The sequence below is a fragment of the Drosophila bipectinata genome, chromosome 2R (genome assembly GCF_030179905.1).
Source record: "Drosophila bipectinata strain 14024-0381.07 chromosome 2R, DbipHiC1v2, whole genome shotgun sequence".
Classification (NCBI taxonomy): domain Eukaryota; kingdom Metazoa; phylum Arthropoda; class Insecta; order Diptera; family Drosophilidae; genus Drosophila; species Drosophila bipectinata.
Window position 1 is genome coordinate 952469 of NC_091737.1, and position 22659 is coordinate 975127.

Below are 22659 nucleotides of genomic sequence, written 5' to 3' on the forward strand. Positions count from 1 at the left end.
AGGCTCGAAGAACTCAGAGAAGCTGAAGTTGTCATTGACCCACGTTGCACAAGTTGAAATATAGAGCTCCCAATTTCTGTACTTCTATTTAAAAAAAAGCCAATAACATGAAGAAAATTATTAATCAAGGAAAAATCACTCTTTAAAGCCTTAAAATCTTACAGAAAAAACATTTTTTAAATTTATTTTCACAAGGTGGAAAATGAAAATCACGGGTTTTCTTTATCTCTAAATCCAAAGTTACCAGCACCGGTTAAGTTGGTAAACACAAAAATGGTAAACAATAAGGTTTATAGCAAGATTTCTCTCTCTTCCTCTTAAGCGAACGGTGGTGTTTCTTTTGTGCGAGCTGCGTTTATGATAAATATTGGTAAACCGGTGTTTACTTACTTGTGAATCTATTGAGAATCTTAAATTTTGAGAATCTTAACCTAAACCGTATCGCTTCGCGAGTGCTGGGGTATATTTAAGGGAGAATTAATAATTTGTCTAAATTCAATTCCAAGCATAGCTCAGCTCTGCTTCTTCCCCGTCTTATCTATATTTCTGCACTTTTCCTTTGCACTCTCCAAAGCTCCCGCTTCGTCTTCCTATTTGGCACAGTGATTCAAGGTATAGTGTTTTTAAACTTTTTATTTATTTTGGTTGCTATTAAATAAAAATATGGACTTTTAACTTGTCTGTGCTATAAAGTCTTGTAACCAGACAATTTCCTCATCCAAGCCTACCATCCATTGCTGGCTATGTGAAAACGTCGTACACGCCAAGTGTGCCGGGTTCACTGCCTCAGTCTCGGATGCCATTTCCCATAGGTCTGGCATTCATTATTGTTGTGAAAACTGTCGTGCTGTCCAAGGCGAAATTAGGTCGTTCATGAGACAGACCAAGAATGGATTTAATGAGCTGATCACTGGTTTTCGTAAAATCAATGACCAGCTCTGTGCGCTTGACACTCAGTTAAGTGGCCTTCAGCTGCTAAATGAGTCCCCTAAGCGTAAGAAATCCGCTGTTTCTAATCAGCCTCAGCCTGCTCAGCCGACATTAATGCAGCCGCTCATATCTCTGGCCACCCCAAGGGCTAAAACTGACAAATATTCGTCAGAATTTCTCAGGGAAAATGAGCAATTGTCCGATATGTCCGCCATGGCATCCCTTCAAGTGATGCCACAGGTCCTAGTGAACGAAACCCCCGTCAGAGTCACCAAAAAGGGTATTCCAAAGTCCGGATCACCGGCACCGACTGATGCTGCAGTTCTCGTACCTGCGACACCAAAAACCTTACAGGTGATTCCTCCATCGAAACATATATTTTTTTGCTCTTGCCCTTGATACTTCACTGATTGATATCTCGGCGTATATCATAGCCAAAACAAAAGCCGGTATAAAGGTGGAGGACATAGCTAAATTTAAATATAATTGTTTACGTGAGGGGCCGTTGTGCCGCAACTTTAAGAGCGCTTCCGCGCTGAAGAGCGCACCCGCGCTAAAGAGCGCACCCACGCTGAAGAGCGCATCCACACTCGCCCCTCTGTGCCCTCTCTCTCGCTCGTTGGTTGTCGTCGATCATCTCTTTTTGTACTAGTTTTTTAAGTCAGTATTCGATGTAAGCAGCCCAATAAAGCTGACCGCGTTATATCCACTGGAAGACGCCCTCGACTTTTTTATTCAACATTTCTACACCTGGAATCTTTTGCGGCAACTACGCCCCCCTACAAAACATTGGTCCGGATAATTCCTGGATTTTCTTCTGCCAGCAGTTCTCAGCATTGTTCCGCCAAAAGATAAGTACATTTTTCCGTCCCCATCTCTCTGCCGGTCTTCAGCAGTGATCCGAACATTAAATTTCGTTCACACTGCTGCAAGATTGTTTTTCCCTCCGTGTCAACTCCAAGTCCGAGTTTTCCGACACAACGGCAGGTTGAGATTTTCTAATAATCTATAATAATCTTAAAATTCTGCAAATTTTTCTATCCGTCTCCGTTTTGTGTGCTGCCCATATTCCTCGCCGTTTTCGGCCTCTCCGTTATCCATTCGCTTGCCAACGGTCGAGGCATATGTGCATCCACATACATACATACGCACATACAAATTTTTTTGGTGCAATTAATCCGCGAAAAATTCGCAAGTGAACAGTGAAATTGTGTGGTGCAAAAAGAAGGCATAATTAATATTGGCCATCGGTGTGAATTAGTTCCGGAATTTCCAAATTCACCGAACAGTCCGCCGCTGTCGTAATATTTGTTTTTTATCTTCCTCAATCAGTGTCATTTTTTACACCACATAACTTTTCTGTTCCCCCAATTATACAGTCCACTTATCAAAGCTCCACTGTGCCAACATATGCCCACATGCCCTTACATATATCCGTACCTGCATGCATGTCCATATATTTTCTGCCTCCCATTCCAGGAAATATATAACCGATAAAATTTAAAATATACAGTCCACTTATCGACGTTCCACTGTGCCATCATATGCCCCACATGCCCTTGCCCTACTTGTCTATATCCATGTCCATATATTTCCAAATATTTTCTGCCTCCAATTTCAGGAAATATATAGCCGACAAAATTTAAAAACCAACAATTATAAACCGCCATTTCACTAAAAATCCGTGATTGTGTCGCTTAAATTCTCGACCTAGCCGTGTTGTGTTTTTCGGTTCTGTTTTTTTTTCCTTTGAGGTACGTACAGGATGCCGACGGCATAACCGGCTGCGAAACAAAATAGATAAAAAAAAAAAAATCAAATAATTATAAATTTATGTATTTATAATTATAACTACGAAAATTTATTTAATTCTTATTTTCCGTTCGAGCAAAGGGCCAGGTTTTTTAATTCACCTCTCCGGCCACTCAATAATTAAAGTCGAAAATTTAATTATCGAAAAATTAGAATTAATTAATTTAATTATCCACCTTCTGTCCGAATAGAGCCGCGGTTTTAATTCCATCTTCCCGGCTTCGTGTTAATTAAATTCAATTAATTAAAGATTTAGGTTTCAAGTCCACCGTTCCAGCTTCGTGATAATTAACCTCAATTGATTAAAAATAAAGATTTTTAACTCCACCCTTCTGGCTCCATCATAATTAAATCCGAGCCAGTTAGCCAAAAATTAATTATTAATTTTTTGTGTGTTAAATTCAAGCCAAAGTTAGGTCCACCTTCCGGCTCCGTAAATTCGAAAATAGTTAAGAATTTAATATCTCAGTATATATTAAATTCAGTACGAACCACACAAGTCGAAATATACATACATATATAGACCGTCATCATTTTTTTCCGAGCAAGCACGAATTTTCCGGTACTTTTTCCCTTTTTCCGTGCCTCCAACGCTGCTTCTACTCCGCATCAGGCAACTTCCGCCTACAATCCGAGCAAACCTCGTCTCCTTTTAGGTTTTTTTTCTGGTGCCTGAAGGTTTTCTTTCCACATTGGAATTGTCCCGCACTCGACTTTCCTTTCCACATCGGCGCCACTAGTTCGCACTTGATCCTTGTAATTGCCTTTCATCCGCGATCTCACTGTTCTCATCACATTAGTGCGACCGGCCACCACTTCGTACGAGGCACCTGTTGCGCGAGTCAGTCGACAAGCGCTGACCAGCGAATTGGACTCTGAGAATGCCCACGGGAGACAACAAAAAGCCGCGTTCGATCCCAGCCATCCGTTTGGACAGATCTCAATCCGCATCTCCGCGGACGCCTCTTTTGAAACCTAAGGCTACTAGTGCCAGTCCAAGGGCAAGGAGTGACGAATCCGTCAATACAACCCCCGGTCCTTCACAGAGGCAGACTCGCTCCGTGGCAAAAATGGCTCCAAGTGCGGTCGAAGTGGCGCTGAAAAAGTTCATCGCCGCAACAGATCGAATAAGCCAATTTGAGGCTAACATAAATACTCCGGGCGCCCCAGAAACGGAAATAGGCTCCCAATACATGTGCGAAGTCCATCGGGACCAAATTCGGGCACTATGGGAGAAGGTGGACAAGAGCTATGAGAGCTGCTCCGATTTGCTAGCCGTGTCCGACGACAATGTGGTCGCCTCGACAGTGCTGGAAGCGAAGTACAGCTACTGTTACTCCGTCTATTCGAGATGTATTGCCCAGCTTCGGGAGAAAATTTCCTCCCAATGCACTCAGGCTCCCGTCAATGTCCATACGCCCGCGCCTACAGGCTGCCGGATACCTCCGGTGGATACCGAGGTCTTCGCGGGTGATTATCTTCGGTGGCCCACCTTCAGAGACTTGTTTACGGCCATTTACATCCAAAACTCGCGGCTCACCCCGATAGAGAGGTTGTTCCACTTACTGTCCAAAGCAAGTGGTGACGCCCACGCCATTGTATCTAAGGCTCCGCTTACCCATGAGGGGTTTGTCGCAGCGTGGCAAAGCCTCACAAACCGCTTTGAGAACCGGCGGCTATTGGTCAATAGTCAGTTGAAAATCTTTTTCAACCTCCAGGCTATTTCACAAGAGTCCGGGGTCGCGCTGAAGCAGCTGCAAGCCACCATTCAGAGCTGTCTGACAGCCCTAGCAATGTCCGCCATCAATGTTGAGGCTTGGGACTGCCTCCTGGTGTTTATGATTTCGTCAAAGTCACACTTTCCATGTGGAAGCAGTCCGTCCATAATAAGGCCGAAATTCCAACATGGAAGGAATTAGACAACTTCCTGACAGAGCGCCATCGCACTCTGGAAGCAATCGACGACGTCAGGCCTAGTGGCTCCGGGCAACTTCCGCCAAGGTCGGGAACTCCTACTGCCCCTGCTCGAAGGCTCAATTCATACGAGACTCGAGTGGTTCCGGTCCCCAAGGGTTGCGATCTCTGTTGGAGGGAGAACCACCCCATTCGCTTATGTCCGCGGTTCCTGGAAATGGACGTAAATGGGCGCTCGGACTACATTAAAAGGAAGCAGTTATGTTTGAACTGTTTTGCCCGAGGGCACCAGCAACGAGACTGCACGAGCGCCCATACCTGCTTCACATGTCACAGCCGACACCACACCCTCCTGCACCGCGGCAATCCGTTCGCCACCGCTCCAAGTCCGCCTACGACAGCAAGTAGGCGCTACGGCTCGACCCGCACAGACTGCCCGAAGCACAAGCACAAATGGCTCAGAGGATCAGTCGGATGTGCAGGTGTGCTTCGCTTCCGGGTCAGGAGCCGTCCCACTGGGCACGGCCCTTATCAACGTGTGCCATTTGGGGTGCAGCTTCCAGGCACGAGCACTGATAGACTCAGCGTCCGAAGCGACCTTCATAACGGAACGACTGTTCAACCTCGTCAAGCCTCCCTTCAAGACGATTCAAGCCCAAGTTTCCGGCCTTAATCAAACCATTTCCGCGCAGTCTAGTAAATTGTGCCATTTCTCCATTCGGTCGCCGTCTAGACCCGGGCTACGATTAGAGACTGCGGCTTATGTTCTTCCGCAGTTGGCAGGAAATCTGCCATCATATCCGATTTCGCGAGATCGTCTCAAGGGGCTGCCCGACATTCCCCTGGTGGACCCCAACTTCTTTGAGAGCTCCCAAGTCGATGTGTTATTAGGAGCTGACATTCTTCCGTCCATTCTCATCGGTAATTCCAAGGCTAACATCTGCGGGTCGCTTCTCGGTCAGGAGACCATTTTCGGATGGGTGCCAATATCTCCAGTCAACCCCCGCAGCGTGTCTGTTTTTTCTGCACGAGTTGGCCGCAGCCTCGGTGACTCATTGGATCAGGGAGATTTGCCCACACAGGTCAGCTCGGAATCGGATCCAGGTTGCGAGCACAATTCTGTCTCGACTCCTTTAATTTCACGCTGCACGATGGCAATCAGCTGACAATCCGTCTGATCCGGGCCAAATTCTGGATTCAAAGATCATATTCAGCACGATGTCGCCACGCCCACGCAACGCCGAGTCACTGGAGAGCAGGTGTACTCGAGGTGTTCAATCCTACCGATGCCGAGTCTGCAATGGGATCCATCCATTGAAGAAGTGTCGGCGCTTCCTACGCCTTAGTGCCGAGGAGCGGCTCCGAGCGGTTCTCGTGAACCGCTATTGCTCGAGCTGCCTGGCCCACGAGCACTCCGACGGATCCTGTCGGCGTGGGGACGGCTGTGAGACGTGTGGTCAGGATCACCACACGCTGCTGCACCCCGTGACCAAGAAGCACCGGTCACCGCCCGCGGGAGACAGTACACGGGGTGTCTCGCTCTCTCGTGGGCCGTCATCCGCCAACTCCCGGCGCGGTTCGGGCGCTTCTCGCCCTGCGTCCGCCATTTTCCGGCATTCCCAAACCGATCAACGGCCGCCGACTTCCCGGCATTCTTCGATAACTCCTCGGCATTCTTCCGCCACTGGCCGGCAGCCGTCAAGCGCTCCACTGCTTTCGTCCGCCACCCATCGGGTTCCGTCCACCGCTCGTCCGCACGTGTCATCCGCGCCTAGGCAATTTTCCGCCTCTCCTCGAGGGCCCTCGCAGGACGCGGTCGCTGCGCCCACCCCATCGTCGCTGCTGAACCGGAAGAGCGACAACACCGGGACCCGGATCTTCGACACCCCCCATGAAGGCCCCCCATCGACCCGTGTACGCCCTCTAACTGCAGTGACGCATAGCCAGCGACGAGGGATCTGTTGCAACCCGATCGATTGCAAGGGGGAGAGGATGTTTACGTGAGGGGCTGTTGTGCTGCAACTTCGCGCATCCGCGCTGAAGAGCGCACCCGCGCTAAAGAGCGCACCCGCGCTGAAGAGCGCATCCACACTCGCCCCTCTGTACCCTCTCTCTCGCTCGTTGGTTGTCGTCGATCATCTCTTTTTGTACTAGTTTTTTAAGTCAGTATTCGATGTAAGCAGCTCAATAAAGCTGACCGCGTTATATCCACTGGAAGACGCCCTCGACTTTTTTATTCAACATTTCTACACCTGGAATCTTTTGCGGCAACTACGCCCCCCTACAAAACAATAATTTTGTAAAGCGCACGTCTTCTTTTAAGATTCGTGTGCCCGCGCTGATGTTCAAGACAATTTTTTCACCCAGTTTTTGGCCAGAGAACATTTTCGTCCAAGAACATCAGCCTAGCTCCGTGAAAAAAGGGTGGAGTCCTTATTTCGGTAGACTCCACTCTTGCTTCAGAAGAGGTGAAATCTCAAAAGTTTGGTGACATTGATTTTATTTGCATTAAAATCATTTTTTCCCAGAAATCTTTATACATTACATTTTCGTATATACCGCCTTCGTCTGAACCGCCCACATATTTTCAGCATTTGTCCGCTATTCAATCCGTTTTTAACCTTATGACTGATCGTGACCAGCTCCTCGCGGTGGGCGACTTTAATATACCAGAATTAAAGAGGTTCAACGTCGAGAACTCACCATCTTTGTCACTTACCACTCACCATGACTTCACCGCGGGCATGTTTGACATGTCCCTAGGTCAGATTAACCACGTTAGAAATAGGTCGGCTTTTAGACTTATGTTTTGTATCTGATCCTGATGGAACTCCAGGGGAGCCATATCACCCCAAGGTGGAGATATCAATCAAAACATAAGATTCGCTGGTAAATAAGATTCGCTGTTTTCGTAATGCTGATTTTCATAAACTTAACAGCCTTATCGATACATATGACTGGTCAGATATTCTGGCAGGCACTTATCTTAACGTGACCTTAGAAAAATTTTATTATACTTTAAATACATTTTTTGACTCATGTGTGCCATGGAAATATCCGTCCGTATCAACAAATCCTCCTTGGTTTACAAGGTGCCTCACTAACCTAAAAAAAACTAAAAATAAGCTTTTACTTAAATATAAAAAAACCTGCAGTAGTATTGATTTTTCAAGATATCTACTAGCTCGGTTAAATTTTACCGTGCATAACGCTGAATGTTACAGGAATTATATTTGCCGCTGCCGGATACAATTTACTCAGGATCCAAAGCAGTTTTATAATTTTGTAAACACAAAGCGTAAATACGTTTCTTTTTTAACCCTGCTTACGTTTGAAAATTCCTGTGCGACCTCTGATCAGGCCATTGCCGATCTATTTGCAGAATTTTTTCAAACAACTTATTCTCCGCCTTATTTGACAGATCAGCCTTACGCATATAACATTCAAGCAGCAAATCTTATTTTCTGTCCGTTTTTCTCTGAGAACAACTTATTATCTGATCTACTAAGGGTAGATCCCAAACCCATTTATTCGCCAGGCCCCGATGAAGTACCAGGTTTGTACTGAAGTACTGTGCCAGGGCTCTGTGCAAACCTTTTCTAAGACTTTTCAACTTATCTTTGGAAACCTCAATTTTTCCCCTTCAGTAAAAGGAATTATTTATAATGCCCCTACATAAAAAAGGGAAAAAATCCGATTCTACCAACTACAGAGGCATCTCTAATTTGTCGGCAATTCCAAAGTTATTTGAAAAATTAATTACCCCTAATTTGCAACACTTTTGCTCTTCGATTATCTCTCTCTGTCAGCATGGCTTTATTAAGCGTCACTCCACCACCACAAATTTACTGGAGTTGACATCCTTTGTCATAGATGGCTTTTGTAAGGGATATCAAACCGATGTAATTTACAAAGACTTCAGCAAAGCATTTGATTCAGTTAATCTTCACTCTTGTTGAGTAAACTGAATATGCTGGGGTTTCCTATAGACCTCTTAACGTGGATCTCCAGCTCAGGTTAATTATCTTGGCGTCCTATTAGACATTAAACTTAAATTTTCCGACCATATTTTCTTAATGGTTAATAAGGCTAAAGAAGTCCTTGGTTTTATCAAAAGGTGATCAAAAGAATTAAATGACCCATACATAACCAAAACATTATTTATTTCTTTGGTCTGTCCAATACTGGAGTACGGTTCATGCGTCTGGAGTCCCCAATATGGAGTACATAGGGATCGCATAGAATCCGTACAAAAGAATTTTTAATATTCGTACTTCGAGGTCTATACTGGGATGCAAATCTTCAGCTTCCATCGTACAGTAGCAGACTTTTACTTATAAACTTACCTAGCTTAACAAATCGTAGGACAATGCTCGATGTAGTCTTTCTGCATAACCTTATTAACGGGGATGTAGATAGCCAGCATTTAATAACACGCTTAAAATTTAACATTCCTAATAGAAGGACTCGAAACTTTAGTCCTCTGTTCCTTAGCCATTGTAGTTAGACATATGCACTGTATGACCCTTTTAGGGTATTATGTTCGAACTACAATGGTCTTTACTCTATAACATCTCTTTCCTGTACCCTAGTCCCTCGTAGCTTAAGAAATTACAAATAGCTTAATACGCACTCATAAATCGTTTCTTAAGCGCCCCTCGGTCGTCTGGGCCTCTAAGCTTTATGATGAATGCAGGAATGCTAGCTGATGCTCTTATTGATACACAAGCCATTTCCAAATTCTGAAAGACCGCGAACAAAAAAAATTTATTATAAAAACGTAGTGTGCACAAAAAAACACAGCCGTTTTATCCAGAAGAAGGAGAAGGGATTTTAAAGGTGATATTTCAATTTCAAAAACTTAAAAACAATTAAAATATAATAGAAATTAAATGATATAAAACCCAAATGTGGATGTCTCGAGCCTGATTTGAACTCGTTTCACTCGTTTCAACCAGCCGAGCACTCGACCACTCAGCTATCCTTAACGTTTTTACGCGAAAAATTTCTTCTCCTTTGGCCCCTACAGGATAACAAGGGCCGATTGTGGGAAATGGAAATATAACCTAAGATAAACTTAATCACAAAGGCTAAAAAGCTTAAGTTACAAATGGAACTTTAAACGTCAAAGTGCTGGTATAAAATGCCAGGTAAATATCATAAAGATCGGCCGATCGGACCATTGCCTATAGCTGCCATATAACTGAACGATCGTTATTGACTACATTTTGGTATTAAAAAAAAAAATATTTTTTTTGTTTTAATTTTGTAAGGGACGTAAGGGGGCAAAGATATTTGAACCGAAAAATATATTAGAATTCCCTCGAATCGGTTGTCTTTTCAAATTTTTAATTTTTTCACTGGGTAAGAGTATAAATGTAATATATACAATATTTGTATACAATATTCAATATTCATTGTGTGTTTCAGCTCAGTTGCAGCTATTAATTACACTTATTTTAATAATTAAATACTATTTAATACTCTTAGCCACATAGCACGCCAAAAACATTACCGAATTTTTGAAAGTTATCTTTTATGTATTGAATTGAATAATATTTTGGTATTTGGTATAAGTATCATAAAAAAAATATTTTACTTGGTTTTAGGTTTGCCTTATGTTCGACCAATGTCGTTTTTATCTGCAGTAGCAGGAAAACAATTTTCATTAAGGTGTCCGATAGCTGGCTATCCCATTGAATCAGTGAGTATAGAAAAAGGTAAGTTTATATAAAAATATGTACAATAATAAATATTTTATAAAAAGTCCAACAGACTAATATTGAAGGTAATAGTAATTAAAGTCGTGGTGACGTAAATAGAAACCATAATGAGGTCATAATATTTCTTATTTATTTCCTTATTTCCTTGCAGAGGAAATTATAAATTTGGTCCAAAGTGTGCAACGCAGGAGACATCTCCCACCTTCTCCTGAAGGAGACATCTTCCACCTTATAAAGTATATATATTCTTGATCAGGATCACTTCCTGACTTGTTATGAGCATGTCCGTCTGTCCTTCGGTGTGTTTCTAGTCTCTCAATTTCAAAGCTATGGACTTGAAACTTCCCTGCAGTTCTGAGCACTAGTTCGTTGCTTGTGAAATAAGCACTTACCAACAGACCACCTATAAAATAGGGTCAATCGTCACCGCCTCGATTACCCACGAACTAGTGAAATAGTGCATCATATTAGGGTCTTAAAAGAAACTACTTACATTAGACCCCATGGAACGGCCGGTAAAATAAGTGCTTAGATGGGACCCCATGGAACGGCCGGTAAAATAAGTGCTTACATCGGACCCCATGAAGAGGTCGGTGAAGTAAGTACTTACATTGGACCCCATGGAGGGGCCTGCCATTATAAATTAAAAAACATGTACAATTGCAATTACAGTTTTTATTTAGTTTAAATTTTTTTTTTTATAACGGGGTTTGTTCTTTCATTACTTTTAGGCTGCTTGAGTTTTTAAAATCTCTTTTTTTTTGGAGCTGCAGGGCCTTTCTCAATTGTTCCTCAGCTGGGCCAATACCGCCGACTGCAGTTATTGAATCTAGAAATAAAAAGGATTAAACAAGTTTTAATAGATTAAAGTGTATAATGATTATTAAACAATTATCTTTTACAATATTCACCGATTATAACGCCAAAAAATCTTTGGGCAGTTCTTAGGGCACCTTTCCCCTGAACGCCATCCACATTATACGCCCAGACCACTTCATTGGCTAAAATATATTTATACATACATATTTATACATAAAATATACATAAATAATTTTATATTACAAACATATATTATTTTTTAAGTCACTCACCTAATAATCGATTGATCCGCTTTGCACTTCTTAACTCAAATGCTTGAAAAAATTTCGTCAGCCAGCAAACACAGCTGCGTTTAAGCGAAAGTGTAGCACAAAATAAAACAAACTGTTCTTTCTGGACAATTGTTTTTGTAAGCAGTGCACCGAAGACGCGTAAACAAACAGCGATGTAAAGCATAATCAAAGTTTTGTCTTTAATCTTGTGTATGCTCTTTCCACAAAATAACAAAAACAAAGGCGATGCTTGCCGTTATTTTGTACTTATGCGCTAATGCGCATATATTTATTAACTGGGTGGTTCGACGTTCGATTACTATAGGGTTAATCTAGTAAGAACTCATGTTGTTATCGACGAGGTAAGCACTTACCCAGGGCTAATCGCTAAATCGAATCGACTAGGTGGTTCGACCGTCGTTTACTATAGGGTCACTTTAGTAAGTACCCATGTAGTGATCGACGAGGTAAGCACTTACCTAGGGTCAATCGCAAACTCGAGTCGACTAGGTGGTTCGACCGTCGTTTACTATAGGGTCACTTCAGAAGGTACCCATGTAGTGATCGGCGAGGTAAGCACTTACCCATGGCCAATCGACACCTCCAGTTCTGCAGGGTTTGCACGGAACAAAGTTCTATAACCTTGGTGTTTTTATAGTTTAATAGTTCGAATTTTTCATGAATTCTATTTTTTAATATATACGCAAAATAATACGGCATACCTAATTTTATAAGGATCGGTCAACTATATCCGATAGCTGCCATATATCGGAAATGACCCAACTTTCGTGTTTTTGAAGATAGATAGTTGGAGCTTCGTACAGATTCTATTTTTACATAGAATTATAGCTGCCGATTATAGCGGCCGACATTATCTTATAGCTGCCATATAACTGCACGATCGGAAATGGTATTTGGTAAAAATACCAGCTTTGGTGTTCTGGAAGATAAAAGTTTGGGACTTTTTTTAAAATTTTTTGTAATAAATTGGTTATATTATAATATATGGATCGACCAACTATATCCGATGTTTTCGGTTTTAGCCTCCGCCCGAAGTAAGCTTTCCTTGCTATTTATATATCTAATTTTTATATCTACACATGCCAGAAGATCGGACCACATAAATTAAAAAATTAAGCTATTTTGTATCAGAAAGTCAGCCTTACGGAAGAATTAACAAGATTATTGGGGTAAAAAAAACAAAGACATAATTTGAGAAATATTTACTTAATTTGGGCACGTCTTAGTATTTGACCGCTAACAAGTTCTACTCATTCGAGTCGGCTAGTAAGAGATCGACCTTTGTGTTATGCTTAGCCCGAGAGTCTAAATTTTAGCCCGTTTGTATGGGAAATTGTATAAATATGGGAATATCCAATCTAAAAATCGTCCATTTGGGTGAAATTTATAGAAATAAATTAAAGATATAAATTAACCATAAAAACAGTTCGGCAAAAAATGTTTTCGAAAAACCTTTATGTACTTGTGCTACAGAAATTTGCAATTTGTATGGGCGGAAGGGGGCGTGGAAAAAATTCAAAGCAAACTTGAACTGTGTGGGTTGGTGGAGTCTTATTTAGTAGGAGGAGTCCAGGTAGGAAGAGCAAAATTTTTAGACATATCGTTGTCATTCCCAATTTCAAATTCATTAAATTTTTTAAATTGCATTCGAGTAAGGAGTGTGCCGAAAAGAAACTGCACACTTTTTAGCGCCAATTTCTCGAAGAGCAAGCTTTTGATCGTGCTGGGAAATTTACCGTTTGAAAGCTTCATTAATTCTGCTTTGTTTACATATTCTATTTTCATTATCTATTCTTTACTTTCGACAATGCCTCGAATCAAAGAGGACGTTCGCAAAAAAATTGTGCACAATTACTGCACAGAAAAAGGTGTTTCATATAGACAATTAGCTAAACGCTATAAAGTTAGTGTTAATAGTGTTAAAAACATTATAATAAAGTTTGGGAAAACGAGTTCTACTAATGATTTACAAAAAACTGGACGAAAAAAGGGTCCTAAGGAGGAAAGTGTTGAAAAAAAAGTTTTGGCCTTAATCCACAAAAATAATGAAATGTCTGTTCGAGATTTGGCGAAAAAAGCACAAACAAGTATCAGTATGGTACAAAGAATAAAACGGCGGCATAATTTAAAAACATATAAAAAACAAAAAGTTGCAAAAAAAAGTCTGCAACAAATGGAAGTCGGAAAAAAGAGAGCGAGAAAGCTTTATGATCGCTTGCTCACTGATGCAGTGGAATGCATTATTATGGACAACGAAACTTATGTAAAAATGGACTCAAAAACATTACCAGGACCTCAATTTTACACAATACCTTAACGTGTGACTGTTGACGACTCGGTGTCCAAAATACACATGGAAAAATTTGGCGAGAAAGTGCTTATATGGCAGGCCATTTGCACCTGTGGTTTAAGAACCAGCTCTTTCTTCACAAAAAGAACAATAAACGCTGATGTTTATATGAGAGAGTGTCTAAAAAAGCATCTGATACCATTTTATAAGAACCATAAGGTATCTACACTATTTTGGCCTGATCTAGCGTCAGCACACTATGCTCGTTCCACCATAGCGTTGCTCGACTCAAAAGACATAAATTATACATTTAAAGAGGAGAACCCCCCAAATTGCCCAGAACTTCGCCCAATCGAAAGATATTGGGCAATAGTTAAACGCAACTTACGAAAGGATGGCAGAACCTCAAAAAACATGCAGGACATGAAAAAAAACTGGATGCATGCAACCAAAATGGTAACAACAGAGTGTGTGCAAAACCTAATGAGCGGTGTTAAAAAAAAATTCGATCAAAAATAAGAGGTGCAACATTGCTATAATATTTTTTTGAAATTAAATTCTAATAATTAAACAAACAAAATAAAAAAAAAAAGTCAAATCGGAATAAAAACAGGAAAGTTATACTAAAAACAAATTGTGCAGTTTCTTTTCGGTACACTCCTTAAGCATATTTCATGCGAGGAAAATGCGAGGAAGCCCAGAGGAAAAAGTTATATACCGTAAAAAGTACAAAACGAAAAAAAAAATAAAATAATGGAAAAAAATGGGTGCATAAAAAAATGACATTTATTTACAAAAAGCGATACACCGTTGGAAAGGCCAAGGTCTTGGCTACTTTTCTACATAATCGCCATCCCATACCTTGCGCATCCGCACGATGAACTTGTCTATGCCGGCAGAACACCACTTCTCGTCCGCCTCGCGCAGCCAGGTGTTGACCTCTTTCTGAACCTCCGCGTCACTGTCAAACTTCTTCCCTCAGAGATGTTTTTTCAGGGCGGGGAACATGTGGTAGTCACTTCCCAGCCAAATTTCTTGAGCAGGTCAAGAGTAACGTTGGCTGTGTGCGGGTGCGCGTTGTCGTGGTGAAATTTCACTCCTTTGCTCAGCAATCCCGGGCGTTTGTTTTTTATGGCAAGACGAAGCTTTTCCAGGGTCTCACAGTACCTTGCTGCATTGATAGTGGTTCCCCTTGGCATGAAATCCACCAACAATACCCCGTGGCGATCCCAAAACACCGTAGCCAACACCTTGCCGGCTAACAGTGTCGCCTTAAACTTTTTGGGTTTCAAAGAATCGCTATGGCGCCATTGTTTGGACAACTCCTTTGTTTCGGGTGTGTAGTGATGAGCCCACGTTTCATCTCCCGTAACAAACCCTTCCAAAAAATCATCGCCTTCCCCTTCGAAACGGGCCACAACTTTGGTCGCACATTCCACGCGCCGCTTCATGTGGTCTTCCGTCAGCTGTTTCGGCATCGATCGGGCAGAAACTTTATGATACTGCAAGTTGTTCACAAGGATATGACGGATTGTTTCGCTGCTACACACTCCTCCATGCTTCTCTTCTAAGTTCCTAATTGTCGCAGGGCGGTTTTTGAGCATTTCTGCCATTTCTGCTCTCCTCGTCGTGAACATTAGTGCGCCCGGAATTAAACTCGCGGCTCCACGCACGTTTTTTGTCCATACACGTAAACTTCAACTAGTTGACGATGGATTTCAATAGGTGTCGCACTCAAAAAACGTGTTACAGAACGCAATTCGCACTTGACGGCACTTGCCTCGTTGACGGCTGCTCAGCCAAGACTGAGCCTCGGGAAGGGGAAGCCTCACCCAACAGCAAAGTGGTAGTGGGGGAACCAAGGAACACGTTGGTGTTGCCAGATTTCGCCTAGCGCGTGATCCGGCGAAGTTGCAGCGTTGAAGACCTTACTTTATTGTCAGCCCTCTTATTTAAAATCCAGATGCGGTATCCAAATTAATAATGATATCGGATTCGGATAATGATAAATATTCCCACGTCTGGGATCAAATTTTTATACCCTTGCAGAGGGTATTATAATTTTGGTCAACAGTGTGCAACGCAGTGAAGGAGACATCTCCGACCCTATAAAGTATATATATTCTTGATCAGGATCACCTCCTGAGTTGATATGAGCATGTCCGTCTGTCCGTCTGTCTGTTTCTACGCAAACTTGTCTCTCAGTTTTAAAGCTATCGACTTGAAACTCTGCACACACCCTTCTTTCCTTTTCACGCAGTATATAAGTCCGAACGACTATATCCTATAGCTGCTATATAACTGATTAATCGGAAATGGTATAACTTCGGTGTTTTTAGAGTTAGAGAGATCAAATTTTACATGAGCGCTATTTTTGCCAAAAAAATACGACATGCCAAATTTCGGCCGACAATATCTTATAGCTGCCATATAACTGAACGATCGGAAATGGTTTTTGGTAGCAATACCAGCTTTGGTATGTTTGAAGATAGTTTGGTTCTTTTTTTAGATTTTGTATTGTAATAAATTGGATTATATATTCATATTCCCATAAGGATCGGCCAACTATATCCGATGTTTGCGATATATATCCGGTTGCAACTGCAAGGGTATATAAACTTCGGCTCCGTCCGAAGTCAGCTTTCCTTTCTTGTTTTAGGTGTTCTGGTTCCTTCTTGAAAGGATGGGCAGAAAATGTTCTGGTTCCTTCTTCTGCAGATGGGCAGAAAATGTTTCTTCTGTCGTGCTGAAGAAAAATTGAAAGAACTATGATAAACTTAGCACACAGCCTTTATAAATCATAATACCCTTTGTAATAATCATAATAATAATAAACTCTGCATTTGGGGGCTCGTCCGAACCAAAGCGTAGTGTGTGCAATGTAGGTGTACACTGTCACGGACGCTGGAGCCAAGGAGCAACCGAAGCGAAAGATCCTGCACGCAAATAGTGCTCACGAGGAGGAGCGGTAGGCCGACCACACATCTGCCCTATATGCGAGGAACAACACCAGATCAGGGACTGCAAGGAGTTCCTCGAGTCCGCGAGGAAGCTGAGGTTATGCTTCTCGTGTCTGGAGCCCGGACACATGTCCCGGTTCTGCAGGAAGAGCCACGGATGCAATGTCTATGGATGCCAAATGAGGCATCACTACCTCCTCCACGAGCCAACTGGACATCCCAGACGGCCGCCAGTCGCAGATGGAGGAAGCAGGAGAGGAATGCCACAACCAGTGGATTCCAACGAAAGGAGCCGTCCTACGTCAGCCGCAGTTATAGAATGAAAGGGCAGAATGAAAGGCGACCGACGTGTGACCGCCAGGAACCGCCGCATCGAAACCTGAGCTGTGTTGAGTCGATTGGGTGCCACCTACTATTACGGATTCTACCCGTGACGCTGTACGGGGAGAATACGCAGATCGACACCTACGCACTGCTGGATGAAGGATCGTCTGTCACGCCTATCGACGATGAACTCATCCGCAGCCTGAACCTGAAAGGCGATAGTCGCCAACTGAACGTGCAGTGGTTTGGTGGGAAATCTGCCAAAGAGCACACAAAAGTGGTCAGCCTGCAGATCAGTGCAGCGGGCAAACCAAAGCGCCATGGGCTGAAGAACGTGCACGGAGTAGCCCATTTGAACCTTCCGATGCAGAGCCTTAGTCGGGAAGACGTAAAGCCAGTGAAGGCGAATGCACGTCTACCTGTGAAGCCGTACAACAATGCGACGCCAAGGATCCTAATTGGACTGGATCATGCGCATCTTGGAACACCACTCAAAACAAAAAGCTATGGATCTGTAGGACCATTTTCAGCAGCCACCGCACTTGGATGGGTGGTGTATGGACCGGTGAACGGAAAGGCGAGCTCACCGCTCCAGAGTTCGTGCCTCCTAGCCGTGCCTCAGGATAATCTTCTGGAGAAGATGGTGAGCGACTACTTCGAAATCTAAAATTTGGAGTAAAGCTGGCACAGCCAGTCGCATCTGGCGGAGTGGCGCTGGCGCCGTCAGTCCCAAATGGCCGGGCTGCTATGGAGAGACGACGAGGTGAGACTGCCGGAGAGCTACAACATGGCGCTGAAAAGACTCGTCAACATCGAGGGCAAAATGAGGCGCGATGCGGACTTCGCGCGGGTCTATAAGGGCATAATGGACGATTACGTCAAGAAGGGGTACGCACGACGACTGGAGCCCCAGGAATCCCAGTGGTTCCAGGAGGGCAAGTTATGGTACCTTCCGCACTTCGGGGTGGAAAACCCAAAAAAACCCGGAAAGGTCCGACTGGTCTTCGACGCGGCTGCCAAGGTGAACGGCGTTTCCCTCAATTCAGCGCTTATGAAAGACCCACAGCGCTACAAGCCCCTCCCAGCAGTGCTCTTCCATTTTCGGGAAGGAGCAGTTAGAGTTTGTGCAGACATCAAGGAGATGTTTCACCAGGTTCTGATGCAGCCACAAGAAAGATGTGCCCAGAGGTTCCTGTAGAGAAACGGGGAGGACGTTCGGAGCAGCTTGCTCACCATGTTCGGCGGACTACGTAAAGACCCTGAATACCTCACAATACAGCAGCACGGATCCACGACCAGCCCTGGCTATTAGGGAATACCACTACGTGGACGACTACGTCGACAGCTTCAGCAGTGAAGAAGAAGCCCTCGCCATCTCGACACGGGTGAGAGAGATTCATGCTGATGGAGGGTTTGACTTGTGTCGATTCACTTCTAGTTCGGCAAGTGTGGTCAGAGCGTTGAACCCACTTGAACCCATCGCTAGCGTTAAATGGACCGAAGCTGAGGAGAAGGTTCTGGGAATGAACTGGCAACCGGCTACAGATGATTTCAAGTTCGGCGTCAAGTATCATCGAGTCCCGAGAGCCGTGATGACAGGAGAACGCGTACCTACTAAGAGGGAGTACCTAAGCCTGGTCATGTCCACGTTTGACCCGATTGGATTTCTGAGCGGCTACATGGTGACTGCCAAATTGTTAATGAGAGAGATTTGGCGAAGAGAAGTCAACTGGGACGAGCCGCTACCCGATAATTTGGCCGCAGCCTTTGAAGACTGGCGCCAAGGAATGAGCAAAATCGAAGAGTTCCGATGTCCACGCTATTACTTCGTCGGTGGACGCGTGCGGATGCTACAGCTGCACATCTTCGTGGACTCCAGTCAGTCGGCGTTCGCAGTAGTGGCCTATTGGCGGGCCACTTACGAGAACGGAGACGTGTGGGCGCATTTCATAAGCTCCAAGACGAAATTCGCTCCGATGAGGGCTATGTCGATCCCGCTACTGGAAGTACAAGCGGCAGTAATGGGCACAAGACTGATGGATACCGTCAAGCAGGAGCACGGCGTGGCGATCGGCAACTGCGTCTTATGGACGGACTCAAAAACCGTGTTGCACTGGATAAGCAGCACTCACCGGAGATACAAACAGTTCGTCGGTAACCGGGTGGCAGAGATCCTGGAATCCACGGAGGCGTCCCAGTGGAGATGGATTCCGTCTGCCGAAAACGTGGCAGATGACGCGACGAGCGAGAGAAATGAGAGTTTGTCTTGGTGATGGTAAACTTCATATCTTTGCAGAGGATTTTAAATTACAATCGACTGGTGAGGAGCACCGCATGGGTGCAGCGAGAAGCGTTTGCTGAGGAGAGCCAAGGAAAGGCCGCAAAGAACAACCGACTGCATGAACTGTCCCCATACTTCGATGAGGACGGAGTAATGCGAGCCATCGAAAGGATCGACGAAGCGACGTGTGGACTAACTAAGGACTAACGAAGTTCTGGATCACGAACTTACGGAGGCTGCTACGGAAGGTGGTGAGCAGGTGCAACGTTTGGAAATTGCGAAACGGATGGCCCTTTAAGTTCACCGGGTGGGACTATTTTGGACCGCTATTTGTGACGGTTGGACGTCGCACGGAGAACAGGTGGGTGGCACTGTTTACGTGTCTGACCACAAGGGCTATCCACTTGGAGATGGCTCACGATTTGTTTACCGATTCCTGTATAATCGCCATAAGAAACTTCATGAGCCGACGTGGACCCGTCGTCAGGACTAGGAGCGACAATTGGAAGAACTTTGTTGGATCTGACCGCGAGGCCAAGAGGTTCAGCGAAGTGTTCGAGCCTGTACGGATCCAGGGCGATCTGTCGACTAAAGGAGTCGAATGGCCCGGCGAACCTAGCTGAGGGTGGCGCCTGGGAAAGGATGGTGCAGTGTGTGAAGAAGGTACTGGCGCACACGATGAAGGAGCTCGCGCCCAAGGAGCACGTCCTGGAGAACCTGCTGATCGAGGTGGAGAGCATAGTGACCTCTCGTCCGCTCACACATCTACTAGTGACGGTGGACCAGGAGGCTCCACTGACACCCAACTATTTGCTGAAGGGAGCACTCGATGTCCCAGATCTTCCCAAGGATGACAGACAGGAGTCCTTGAGATGGGCTACCAGGAAGCAGTGGCGCATAGCAAGAATGATGCGGGATTGTTTCAGGAAGCGATGGGTGCACGAGTACCTGCCGACTCTTGTGCGCAGGGAGAGATGGTGCAAGCACGTCGAGCCCATTCGTCGAGGAGACTTGGTGTTCATCTGTGATCCAGCCATACCACGAAGGGAGTGGAAACGAGGCGTCGTGGAAGAGGTGGTAAATGCGGCTGCTTCACGGGGGTGGGGATATCGTGGAACGGATGAGGACTATCGATAGATAGTCAAGTTCAAACTTAGCGCCGATCGTCAAAGTCAGTATTATAAAAAGTCTGGTATTTTATTTTTAAAAAAAACTACATTAAAATTCACAAGGGTATTTTAAAAATAAATTTTAAATATTAATAAATTAAAAAAAGGCCCTTCATTCATTACAATAGCCTAATCACGCAAAACAACTTTGAACCTTTACGCCTCTCACAACCAAACAAATAGGGGATTCAATTGAAACTTGGTACAAATGTTAGGGAAGAGTGTACCAACATAACGATATTTTTTCCGCGAAATTTTAAAAGTCACCTTACTTTTTGAACTCAACTCGTATACACACCTCGTGCACATGTAAACTGTTTGAGCAATCCACTTTAGTAAAAAGAGCAATCCAACAACAAAGGAGTAAAGAGAGCAATTGGCAACCCTGTTCCGGTTGGAACATTGAAAATTTAGAAAACTTGTCTACGCAGAAACTGAATGTTGCTGTCGAGAATGTTGCTATTAATTTATGCTGAATAAATACAAGTACTAAAAGTTCGCTTAGAATTGTATTGACTACGTCTTTCTTAACCACATCGCATTCTCTCTGAACAATCGTTTCTCTACCCGAGAAATGCAACAGCTGTCCAGTTTTTTCACCAATCATAACGACCGTTCTAACTGAAGAAGTTCCGCTTTCTTCTATTATTATTTGGTCGTGTAAGTATCGTATTTATCGTTATCGTTTCAATTGTGTAAGTAAGTGATAACTCACTATGTATTTTGGCAATATCTGAATATGTATCCTCTTCTAGCGCGTGAGAGTTCTGTCGAGATAACGCGTCAGCGACATAGTTCTCCTTTCCTTGGCTTGTAAAAAATTTTGGCGTTGTGCTTCTTGTGATATGGATTGTGTTTCTTTATTTACAAAGTCGGACACAACTATTGAGTATGGATACTATGAGATTTATATAAGCAGAGTTTATACAAACTCCAAGAACACACCAGCCAGATTTGCCAAATAGTAAAAACACTAATTGTTCGTTTTAGTTAATTTTTTATTTTCACAGCCGCACGCTCTCGTTATCTTTAAGCAAGTAAGTAAGAAAAACGTTTTTAGGCAAAGAGAGAGAGAGAGAGAGAGAACAAAAAGAGAGAACTTTGGCTCTCTCTGAGATCTTCTTTGTTCATCCCTTTCCCCACACACACACACAATGCGTATGTGTATAAGTGTGACTTTTGGTATTCCCAATAGATACAATTTTAAAGACATTGGGTCCTCATTCTCTATCCGTATATTACTAATTATATTAGTATTGCAAGAAAGCGCCTCGTTCGGCTTTGCAAACCCGCCTGTGGGGTTTCCAATCATTGACTGAAATTTCTTCACGAAATCTTGGTGTACCTTTATCCCCTCAATATATGTAAAATTTACACTTGTGCATTTTAAAAATTTAATTTCTTCCGACTGCTATTAGTTGTTTATTTAATTTTTTCAACTTTAAATCAAGTATGAAGTCAGTTTTTTCTAGTAAGTATAGCCACATAATACAATTAAAAGTTGTTAAGTTCGGTTTTAAGAAAAATGTAGTTATGTTAAAAAGGTGCGTGGTAAGTTTTTTTTTATTGGTGTTGTGGCTATGGATTGATTTTACGTCTTTAATTCTTTACGTTCACTATGTACATACGTTAAGTCTTAGAAATTCGTTTAATAATTCTTCCATCTTACTTACACTATACATATTTAACTTTTAACCCAAAGAAATATTCCTTCTGTAATTTTTTTTTTTTAATTTTCAATATTGTTTTGAATTTTTTGCTTTTTTTTATGTCTGAGATTCTTGGAGTATTATTTATTCGATTATCAAATTTACCTTTTTTTTAATTTATTTTAATTTTAAAATAAGAAAGGAAAGCTATACTTGCTCGGGCGGAGCCGAAGTTGATATTTTCTTGCAGTTAAAATCGGATATATATCGAAAATAAAGCAACTATATGCGTTTTTATAATTAGAATCGACCGATAGAATTTCATAACAAAATAAATTGATCCTAATACAAAATTTAAAACATTCTTAACAGTCTATCCCCAAAAATACCAAAGTTGGTATTTTTACCATTTCCGATCGTTCAGTTATATGGCAGCTATAGGATATGGCCGACCGATTCTGATGAAATTTGGTAGGTTAGAGCAAAAAAGTGGAT

The 22659-nt window shown here is 43.1% G+C and overlaps 2 protein-coding genes across 2 annotated transcripts in view; both read left to right on the forward strand.

The window, feature by feature from the left end:
• Window positions 1–22659, forward strand: part of LOC122321159 (cell adhesion molecule Dscam2-like) — a 994286-nt gene that overhangs the window by 806630 nt on the left and 164997 nt on the right. Inside the window, exon 12 of the mRNA XM_070278943.1 lies at window positions 10266–10376. Coding sequence (XP_070135044.1) covers window positions 10266–10376 — 111 coding nt within the window. The remainder of the gene's footprint in view (window positions 1–10265; window positions 10377–22659) is intronic.
• On the forward strand, window positions 18338–19338 carry LOC138926118 (uncharacterized). Its single transcript, XM_070278900.1, has 2 exons — window positions 18338–18450; window positions 18504–19338. The coding sequence occupies exon 2, from the start codon at window positions 18589–18591 to the stop codon at window positions 19336–19338; it is 750 nt and encodes a 249-aa protein (XP_070135001.1). The 5' UTR covers window positions 18338–18450; window positions 18504–18588.